The sequence below is a fragment of the Heterobasidion irregulare genome (genome assembly GCF_000320585.1).
Source record: "Heterobasidion irregulare TC 32-1 unplaced genomic scaffold scaffold_07, whole genome shotgun sequence".
NCBI classification, from domain to species: domain Eukaryota; kingdom Fungi; phylum Basidiomycota; class Agaricomycetes; order Russulales; family Bondarzewiaceae; genus Heterobasidion; species Heterobasidion irregulare.
In genome coordinates, this window is record NW_009258203.1 from 2291018 (window position 1) to 2301032 (window position 10015).

A 10015-nucleotide genomic window follows, 5' to 3' on the forward strand; every position below is an offset into this window, starting at 1 on the left:
GACATTGTCTATATTATCACAGTCCCATTCTAACCTGAAAAGCTAGAAGGTTCAGGGTAGGACAGGGGTATGGCAGGGCTAAAGAGGCCATTAAGAGGTGAAGAAGCCACCCATGCCAATACATGGCTGACATGATGAGCCTGTCCACGGCTGGAGAGGCTCGTCATGTCAGCCGTGTATTGGCAGGGCTGAGTCCTGATACGTGGCTGACATGACGAGCCTCACTGCGGCTGGAGAGACTTGTCATGTCAGCCACGTATCAGCTTGGCTGAGTCTTGATACACGGCTGTCATGACGAGCCTCACTGCAGCTAGACAGGCTCGTCATGTCAGCGTATTGGCAGGGCTGAGTCCTGATACGTGCCTGACATGACAAGCCTGTCCGCTGCTAGATAGGCTGTTCAGGTAGGTCTTAAAGTTTCAACCTCTCTTATCACTGCCGCGTTCTGCTCATATACTTATGGATGTATCATATTATTCATGTATGTGTGTGCGCTGCACCGCGATTCAACGCACCCGTGAAAGCCTGCAATCTTCGATGATCTCGCGCAAGAAGCCTTTACACTTTGCCGACATTCGCTTTGCGCTGCCGCTGAGATGATAGAGGCCAGAGCCACGGGTGCTGCGCTGGATGCGCATCTGCTCACACTTAAACTTGATGCGTGATCCTGATCCAGTCTTGAGTTTGAACCCGACGTGCATCATTGCCTACACACCACAAGTTAGAGCGCTCGCAATACCACCAAAGCATCACTTACTCTCGCAAAGTCATCCCAACTCACCGATCCCCGCGCCCCCGAACCCACCAGCAACTCAAGAACCTGTCCTTCCGGTGAGTAACTACATCCCAAGGCCGCTTATGACGCTTAACGACTCACCTCGTACGATCGACGATCGACGGTGATCGACGGTATCATGGAAATGGCTGTGTACCTGGGCAATCTTGAAGGGACTTGTGAACACGGATGACATTAGCTGCTGGAGGGAAGGAGACGCAAAGTGTAGCGACGTGGATGGGTCTTGAGGGCGCGGTTGCGTTAGCAGTTGGTAGAGAGTCAATGTGTCAGCTCAAGTGAGTACTGTTGAATCGCGGTGTATGAACCGCTTATGTCGTCCTTTTACGGGGCCTACATTCCCTGCCTACGCCCATACCCCTTCACCGACCGCCCCCACTCGACCACCTCTCCTTCGCATGACGCCGGACCACTACCACGAGACTATCCGATCAGTATACTGCGCATCAGCGAGGGTAATTACGTTGGAACGGACGGTACAGGTTACTTGGTGAGTCGCGTCCCACCGTATACAGCCCTCCTCCTTCCTTCATCACCCTTGTCTGCAACACGCATCTCTGACTCCCGCACAGACGACACGCTCGCGGGGCGTCCCTCCTCGCCCATATTCCTCTCTACGTCTGCACCGTCTGCCGCCCACTCCCTCAGACCACACGCTCATTACACTTCTCCTCCGCGTCTAGTCCTCCACCGGACTCTTGGGCTCGCTCGCCTTCCGCCCGCTCCCTCGCCCGACTCGCGCCGGCTCCCGCTGACGGCACGCGCTCTCTATCCCTTGCCCGACTCGCGCCGCTCCCTCAGACGACACGCGCGTCGCAAATCGCGCCCACACATCTCACAGGCACGCGGGGTGTGCCTCCTTCCTTCCCCCGCGATTCCGTGTCTGCCAGCCCACAGGAGCGTTGTGTCCTCCCAACGCGCGCCCGCTCCCTCTGACGATACGCACCCACTTCCTCTGACGACTTGCGCCCGCACACTCCCGCTGATGACCCGCGCTCTCTGTCTCTCGTCCGACTCGCGCCGGCTCCCGCTGACGATACGCGCGTCGACCGACTCGCCCCCGCACACCCCTGCTGACGACACGCGCCCTCTATCCCACGCCCACGATTCCGTGTCTGCCGGCCCATAAGAGCTTTCTGCCCGATGCGCGCCAACTCTCGCTGACGACAGTGCCCACCCACACGACGTGCGCGCGAATCCGCCTCCACCCTACATCATCCCTCATCGCCAGCTTCCTCCTCCCCTTGTGGTCCGTCCGCCGATCTTCTCTCGATCCCTCGTCACTCCACCTGCGACACGCCTGTGCCCTGCCCACTCTTGCCCGCTGAGACAACGAGCGTGCGAGCCTGCCTACAGCATCCCACGTCCCTCCACGCCCACCTCCTTGTCCACAACGGATCCTAGTGCCGTCCTCCTCCTCGATCCCTCGTCCGCGAATACCTTGTGTGTGCCCGACTCGTGCGCGCTCGAACGACACGCTTGCGGGTCCTCTACCTGGCTCCTGCGTCCCTTCTCGTGTGGTCCCTGCGTCGGCCATCTCCCGCATCCCTCGACCACGAGTCTCTGATGCCCGCCCGAGTCGCGCTCCCTCAGACGACGCGCGCGCGAGTCTGCATCCCACATCTAGCTTCCTCTCTCATCGTACGCCTCATCGTCCGCGTGTGGTCCCTGTGCCGTTTCCGGAGGAGCACAGAAGAGGGAAGGAAACGGTCGACGAGGACATCTACAAAGGTACGTCGTCACTCGCCCCAGTTCCTCCCCCGTACACGCACACCTCCCGCCTTCTACCTAACTCTCTATGTCGCCTTCAACAATCTACCCCTCGACTCTACCCGCCCCCTCCTCTCGTCCGCTCAACCTCTCTCACGTCCGACCCGCTCTCCCGTCCGACCCGCTCTCCCGTCCGACCCGCTCTTCTGTCCGACCCGCTCTCCCGTCCGACCTGCTCTCCCGTCCGGCCAGGTTATGGCTGCTCGCTCACTTGACCTCCTCATTAGACAATCCCACCCTGATGCATGCACATGCGACCCCTCGACGACAGGAACTTGCCTTTGCCTGTGTTCACCGCGCGTCTGACGCGTCCTCGCCGTGACGCGAGCAACCGTAGGTCTGGGCTAAGGTCCAGTGGTACTACTCCGGCGCTGACGTCGCCAACGACACCGACACAGAGTGAGTCTCCCACAGTCCTTTCCATTCCACAGACCTCTTTGGTTGTCCACGCTAACGCCGCCGCCGCCGCCGCACACGCCCCCAAAAAAGCCCCGCCAACATCCAGGCAAGCTACGGCCGCTACGAGCGCCTGCGCGCCGACGAATCCGACTACGACTACGTCGCGCATACCTCCTTCAACGGTGCGTCCTCCGCCGCACCTCTCCCCGCCCGCGACGGCTGACTGACGGCGCTGCATGTTGAAGGCCCCACGAAGGTCATAGAGCACCGCGAGGCGGACATCGAGCAGCCCCAGATCGCCAATGGCGAGTTCTACGTCCGCCGTGCGTACTTCCGCCTCTCCAAGTGTGCCACCATGAGCCCCTCACCCTCACCCGTCGCCCTCCCGATCCTCACAAACCCCCTCAAATCCCCACACACCCCTCCCGCCCCCGGCCAAAACTCAAAGACCTAGTCACCTGCACCGCGGACTGCAACACCGTCTACAACCTCGACGATGCGCGCCCCATGCACTTCTGCCCCAAGCCCACCTGCCGCCAGTGGTTCCCCTGCAACTGCCTCGAGCACGCCGAGTTGCACGACGCGCACGACTCCGTCGACACGCACGCGTTCAACCTCCTGCGCTCAGATCCAGACAGCGACGACCCCTTCCCCCTTCCACCCCCCTCCTCACGAGGGAAGGGAAATGGCACGGGCGCGCCGTGGACGCTCCCCGCGCTCCCCGCGAAGCTGCACGAAGCCGCCGCGCAGCAGATGCTCGAGGGCGTCCCGCCCTACGGCCTCATCGGCAACGCACAGCCCATCGCCGCTGCGCGCCCGGCGACGCCCGCGCGGCCAGGACCGCGCTCGACGAGTGAATGGAGCGCGTGGACAGCACCAACGTCGAGGGCATGCCCGCGGACGGCGGGGGCTCGCCGGAGGCCGTTGGGGGGTGCGCGGTCTGACTGCGGCGGTGAGAGCCCCCAGCTTTATTTCGTGGCGCTTTTTGGTCCGTTGTGTGGAGGTGCCATTTGATACCACATACCTTTGCGACTCACGAGAGGGTCCTTTCTTGGTCGAATTTTACCTTATGATGTCTTGTATGAAGAGTTCTTACGGGGGGCGGTGACGATCCTGCCCTAGCAGATGACTGTGCGATCGAAGATACACCCGTCGCTACAATGAAGAGATAGCAATACATCGTCGCGCGCCTACGGCTTCTCCGCTCTCGCCGCGAGCTTCTGATCCAGCTTCGCCTGGAGAATGCGGGAAGGACGTCAGCGCCGGCTGGTCCATCGCGGCGGGTAGAAGAGCGCCACGCACCTTGACGGCATCCGTGTACACGTCGGTCACGACCTAGTCCTCGCGGCGCATCGCCTTGCCATGGATTGTGAGCACGAGGTCCTTGGTCATGATGCCGTCCGCGTCGGTCGCCTCGGTGCACGCCGCCTCGAGGTCGCGCGCGAACGCGGCGAGCGCGGAGTTCGCGTCGAGCTTCGCGCGGTGGAGCAGCCTGCGCGTCCACGCGAAGATGGACGCGACCGGGTTCGTGGAGGTCTCGTTGCCCTTCTGGTACTCGCGGTAGTGCCGTGTGACCGTGCCTGTGCGCGCAGGCGCGTGCACACGCACAAAAACATCAGCGAGCGTTCAGAGGAGAGCGCGGGGGACGCTGCACGCACCGTGCGCAGCCTCGCTCTCGATGACCTGTCCATTGGGGGTGATGAGCGAGCTCGTCATCCCGAGGCTGCCGAAGCCCTGCGCGAGAATGTCCGACTGCACGTCGCCGTCGTAGTTCTTCGTCGCCCAGACGAACCCGCCGGAGGACTTGATCGCCTGCGCGACCATGTCATCGATCAGGCGGTGCTCATAGTAGATGCCCGTGGCCTCGAACTAGGGCTTGTATTCCCTGCGTACCCGGGGACGCGTCAGCACGCGACGAGAGGGAGAGGGAGAGGGGCGACGCACGACTTATAGATCTCCTAGAAGATGTCTTTGAAGCGGCCGTCGTATTTCTTGAGGATTGTGTTCTTCGTCGACATGAACTGAAGCACCTCACACCTGAGCGACGGGTCTCGCGGGGAGGAGGAGAGAGGACCGTATGAGGGGCATCTTCTTCGCCAGCGCCATTTTGAACGACGAGTGCGCAAGGCCCGTGATCGGCTGCGGCACCGGCGTCAGCGAGATCGTCGCCCGTCGCGCACACAACGAACAGGAACGGCGCGCACCTCGTCAGTGTTGTACATCGCCATCGCCACGCTCCTACACTGGAAGTCGTACATGTCGAGCGTCGTCGGCGCGGCGCCGTCCGCGGGCGTGTACACGAGCTGCAGCTTCCCCAGGCCCGGCGCGACGAAGTCTATCGAGCGGTACTGGTCACCGAACGCGTGCCGCCCGATCACGATGGGGTTCACCCAGCCCGGTATCGGCCGCGGGATGCGCTCGAGGATGATCGGCTCGCGGAAGTCGGGGCCGCCGAGGGTGTTGCGGATCTGCGGGTGCTGCCTCAGCGACGAGAGGGGGAGACGAGGCGGGGAGCGCACCGACGGTCCCGTTCGGGCTCCGCCACATCTGCTTCAGCTTGAACTCCTTCACGCGCGCCTCGTCGCGCATGATCGTCGCGCATTTGATGCCGATCTTGTGCTCGAGGATCGCGTTGGCGGAGTCGATCATGATCTGGCCATTTGTCTGCCCGTGGGGGTATCATCGACCCTGTCCACAGAGAGGAGATAACGGGGGCTCATGGCGTCGCGGGCCTCTAGACCGAGGTCAAAGTATTCGATGTCCAGTTTGAGATAAGGAAGGATGAGCTGCGATGCGGGGTTTGCGCGTGAGATTTCGAGGGCGGGCCAGGGGAGAAATAGGAGACGACGCACCTCCTCGCGGATTTTCTTCCAGATGATGCGCGTCACCTCGTCGCCATCGAGCTCGACGACGGGGTTCTTCACAACGATCTTGTGGTCTGGAGAAATTTTGTGGTCTGCAGCCCCATTTCCGAAACCACGCAAAACCGCCCGCAGAAGCAAGGAAACGGGGCAAAACACCGAGCTATGCCGGAGCGTCGCAGACAAACCATAAGCTGCGGTGTGCGGCGGCTGAGGTCGTAGAAGAGCGCGGTGAGCAGGGCGTTATCGGTGCAGTCGATGGAGCGCAGGCGGCGGGGGGCACGATTAAGTCCTCGGCGTGCGGCTGCGAAGCACGCCACGCAGTGAGGGCGCGTGCGCGTGCGAGATGCTTGTCCAGGGCAGAGGGCCAGGCGACGCGGAGGCGCGGGACGCGGTATTTGTGCGCGAGGCGCAGAATACCGGAGATGGTCGGGAAGTTCTCGATGGTGATTTGGGAAGTGTCGATAGTGCTGACAGAGGAGCAGGGAGAAGAGAAGGACCAGGCGAGTGAACAATGGATGAGGAGATTTTGAGTGGCGAGGCCGCAAATGAGTCTACGCACAAACCATCGTATATTGTGTTTAATAATGCCTCCATTTCGTCCTTGTCGTCGACGACCTTGAGCGACGTACAACCGCGCAGGGTGTCGCGCGCGGGGGCGAGCATCTCCTGGAATAAGGTGGAGTGCTTGAGGAGGATGCTGCGGTGGACGCGGAAGAGGGTCTTGCCGCACTGTAAGATGACGTTTCCGTCATCGAAGTAAAGCGCTGGGTGATTTATGAGCAGCTCGGCATCGAGCTCGGTGCGCGGGCGTTTGTGGTCAGAGGGTGGATCGATGGAGGCCATGCTCGTCGAACCTGTCGCTAGCGAGGGGAAGGGTTTCCTGATCACGTGACAGCGTCTTCGTTGACGTCGCGTCACTGCTATTCGACAAGCTTTCATCTTCGACACACATAAGTACGGTAGTAGGCCTCATGCAACTTCAACCTTCCGGAATGTCGCTGACTGTTTCACTGATGTGCGCAGATACATGTGCATGTGAGATTATCGAATACCAAATCCCTTAGACGCCCGTCTCCTCGCTGGTTGCATGCGGACGTGCCCACTGCCCATAGCCCTTCAAGTCTCTCTGCCACTATGCACCACCTATCAGCTGCTCTGCGCGACCTACTCTCCAGCGCATTCCCTTGTCTCTCCCCCTCACATAGAGCCATGTCCTCCCCCAACGATGTCCTCTACTTTCCCAAGGAAGAATTCATCTACAACGTGACTGGATGGGCGGGGTTCGTCCTCTTCACCCCCACCCCCTCAGAGGACCGTCCGCGCATCGCCAGCATAGAACACTGCAAGCGGAAGCGCGGCGTCTTTCACGAGTTTCTCATCATCCATTTCGAGTACCCCGTTCTAGGTGCTCCCCCACGCACCGTGCCCATCATTGTCGAGCGCACGATCGAGACCAGCCGGCTCCCCAAAGACAAGATCCGCCCCGGCGCCGACCTCTCCCACGAGAACGGCAGCCGCTTTTCCGCCTTGTTCCAATCATCGTCCTCCTCCCGCCTCAGCTTGTCCCCCAGCTCCGTGGCCTCGTCCTCGTCCTCTTCCCTTGCGACGCCCGCCTTCGACCGCATCATCATCCCCCCGAATGGCGCACCCGTCGGCAAAATCGACCGCCACGCCCGCCGCCCGTATAAGATCTGCCGCAAGCTCACGTTTAATAAGCGCTTTACCGACTACGACCTCGCTGCGTTGCTGCTTGCGCTCCAGAAATACGCTCCCGACTACGCGCTCCTCTCGCGTCAGTGCTACTGGTACGCGATCGTGATCTACGATTTCTTCCGCGAGCGCCTCATCGGCCTTGGCAACGAGGACGGCAAGGAGGTCGAGTACAATGTCGGCAAGCTCAAGGATGAGCGTGGGCGCTTCCTCACTATCTTCACCATCCAGCCCCCTGAGCCGCCGCTGGGCAAGATCAAGTCTGAGTTCGAGAAGCAACTTGCCGCGCTGTTGGACGAGAGGGCCCGGGAGGATCACCCCGCCGCCAAGTGGGTGAGGTCGCAGGAGGAGACGCGAGCGGCCATTGCAAAGGCGGAGGAGGAGGCAGCGGCGAGGGAGAGGGCGGAAGCCGCCGCAAAGGAAGAGGCAGCAGCGAGGGTGGAGGCCGAAGCGGCGGCGAAGGCAGCCGACGCCAGGGCGGAGGCGGCAGAGGCAGCGAAGGCTCTGCTGGACGATGAGGTTGCCCTCCTCCGGCAGCAGCTCACGGCCCTGAACCGTGCTGGCCCGTCCCCGGCCGCGTAATATCATACCAAGTATATCATCTATCTTCCACTGATCGTCAAGTCTGCTCTCATATATGCTCTGATCGTTGTTGTCCATGTACATCCCAGCACTCTCACATTCGGCTATCTATACCACTTGCATTGTCCATTCATGCTTGAGTTCGCTATGTGTTCCCTGAGGCCAAGACTTTCTTGGTTGAGTCCTTGCGTGTATGGCAGCTCCAGCAGGCTCTCTGCTGTGCTGAAGCGGAATCGTCTTACATTAGAGGACCCTTGGCTAAATGTATGACTAGGGACGCGCAAATGTTGAATCTTCTAGGTATCAGCGGTCCCTCGTGCAATCCACAAAAAATCGAGCCCGCTGGTGACGTGGACGAGATGTTTGCGCCAGGTGATCTCGTACTTGTGGAGGTAGAAGAATTTCATCGACATGCAGCTTGCGATGAGCAAGCAAGAGGACGCTCGCTTGAAGCTTCAGGCAATCTGCTTTAGCCAAAACCTCAAATACACCAGGGCCACCTAGGGCCCAGGCTCCTACCCACCACCATGTCGAGGGCAAGGGTCTATTACTATTCTAACCTGAAAAGCTAGAAGGTTCAGGGTAGGACAGGGGTATGGCAGGGCTAAAGAGGCCATTCTAACCTAGTAGTATTACCGACACTTTTGAGTCCACCGATATCCAAAACTACTGTGTTGCCAATTAAATGTAAGTATAAATATGAAAAAATCCTTTTTGTAATCTTCATACCCTACTCCAACTTTGAGGCCCAGAAAATGTGAGATTGAATCAGGGGTTTAATTCTAACCTGAAAAGCTAGAAGGTTCAGGGTAGGACAGGGGTATGGCAGGGCTAAAGAGGCCATTCTAACCTAGTAGTATTACCGACACTTTTGAGTCCACCGATATCCAAAACTACTATGTTGCCAATTCTAACCTGAAAAGCTAGAAGGTTCAGGGTAGGACAGGGGTATGGCAGGGCTAAAGAGGCCATTAAGAGGTGAAGAAGCCACCCATGCCAATACACAGCAGACATGACGAGCCTGTTTGTGGCTAGAGAGGCTCATCATGTCAGCTGCGTATTGACAGGGTTAGGTTATAAGAGGTGGTAGGCGGATGGTAGGCGAGACGAAAAAAATCCAAGATGTTGGGCAGGTGAGGAGGCAGGTGAGAGGCTAGGTGAAAGGCTAGTTGAGAGGCTAGGTGAGGAGGCAGGTGAGAGGCCAGGTGAGGAGGCAGGCGAGAGGCTAGTAGTATTACCGACACTTTTGAGTCCACCGATATCCGAAACTACTGTGTTGCCAATTAAATGTAAATATAAATATGAAAAAATCCTTTCTGTAATCTTCATACCCTGCTTCAACTTTGAGGCCCAAAAGCAGTGAGATTGAATCAGGGGCTCAATAGATATGGATTTAAACAGTCTAGCCCCTAAAACCAGACTGTGTAAAGCACAGTCTGGGTTTTGGGAACCAAATCCGAAGTTGCACACAATTCTGTCTGATTCAATAGGCTTAAAATGTATTTGTCATGGTACCCTAATATTTTCATTAGTAGACATGGAGTACTAAAGATGTTACAGGCAAAATACAGAATTGAGGGAAAACCTCAAAAAACCGAGTCTCCAGTCCACAATTCTAACCTGAAAAGCTAGAAGGTTCAGGGTAGGACAGGGGTATGGCAGGGCTAAAGAGGCCATTAAGAGGTGAAGAAGCCACCCATGCCCATATACACGGCTGACATGACGAGCCTGTCCGCGGCTGGAGAGGCTCGTCATGTCAGCCGCGTATTGACAGGGATGAGTCCCGATACGCGGCTGACATGACGAGCCTCTCTGGCCGCGGACAGGCTCGTCATGTCAGCCGTGTATATGCGGGTGGGTGGCTTCTTCACCTCTTAATGGCCTCTTTAGCCCTGCC

The 10015-nt window shown here is 58.9% G+C and overlaps 4 protein-coding genes across 4 annotated transcripts; 3 read left to right on the plus strand and 1 right to left on the minus strand.

Annotated features, from left to right (window-relative positions):
- Positions 1-1106: 1106 nt before the first annotated feature.
- Positions 1107-2360, plus strand: HETIRDRAFT_103301 (uncharacterized protein; the record flags this gene model as incomplete). The annotated part of the gene is made up of 2 exons (XM_009550419.1): positions 1107-1906; positions 1964-2360. 2 exons carry the CDS (start codon positions 1107-1109, stop codon positions 2358-2360), a joined length of 1197 nt encoding a protein of 398 aa, XP_009548714.1.
- A 1109-nt stretch (positions 2361-3469) lies between these two features.
- Positions 3470-4085, plus strand: HETIRDRAFT_435276 (uncharacterized protein; the record flags this gene model as incomplete). The annotated part of the gene is made up of 1 exon (XM_009550420.1): positions 3470-4085. One exon carries the CDS (start codon positions 3470-3472, stop codon positions 3974-3976), a length of 507 nt encoding a protein of 168 aa, XP_009548715.1. The 3' UTR covers positions 3977-4085.
- Positions 4086-4152: 67 nt separating this feature from the next.
- HETIRDRAFT_453158 (uncharacterized protein) lies at positions 4153-6669 on the minus strand (the record flags this gene model as incomplete). Its single annotated transcript, XM_009550421.1, has 11 exons — positions 4153-4197; positions 4265-4297; positions 4340-4542; positions 4621-4831; positions 5000-5101; positions 5167-5430; positions 5486-5626; positions 5659-5748; positions 5815-6033; positions 6107-6293; positions 6386-6669. The coding sequence occupies 11 exons, from the start codon at positions 6667-6669 to the stop codon at positions 4153-4155; spliced, it is 1779 nt and encodes a 592-aa protein (XP_009548716.1).
- Positions 6670-6848: 179 nt separating this feature from the next.
- HETIRDRAFT_440932 (uncharacterized protein) lies at positions 6849-8454 on the plus strand. The gene has a single exon (XM_009550422.1). It carries the CDS (start codon positions 6961-6963, stop codon positions 8116-8118), a length of 1158 nt encoding a protein of 385 aa, XP_009548717.1. The 5' UTR covers positions 6849-6960; the 3' UTR covers positions 8119-8454.
- The last annotated feature ends 1561 nt before the right edge of the window (positions 8455-10015 follow it).

Excerpts from the sequence above, each read along its gene's own strand:
- HETIRDRAFT_440932 (XM_009550422.1), top strand. The coding sequence starts at position 6,961 with ATGCACCACCTATCAGCTGCTCTGCGCGACCTACTCTCCAGCGCATTC.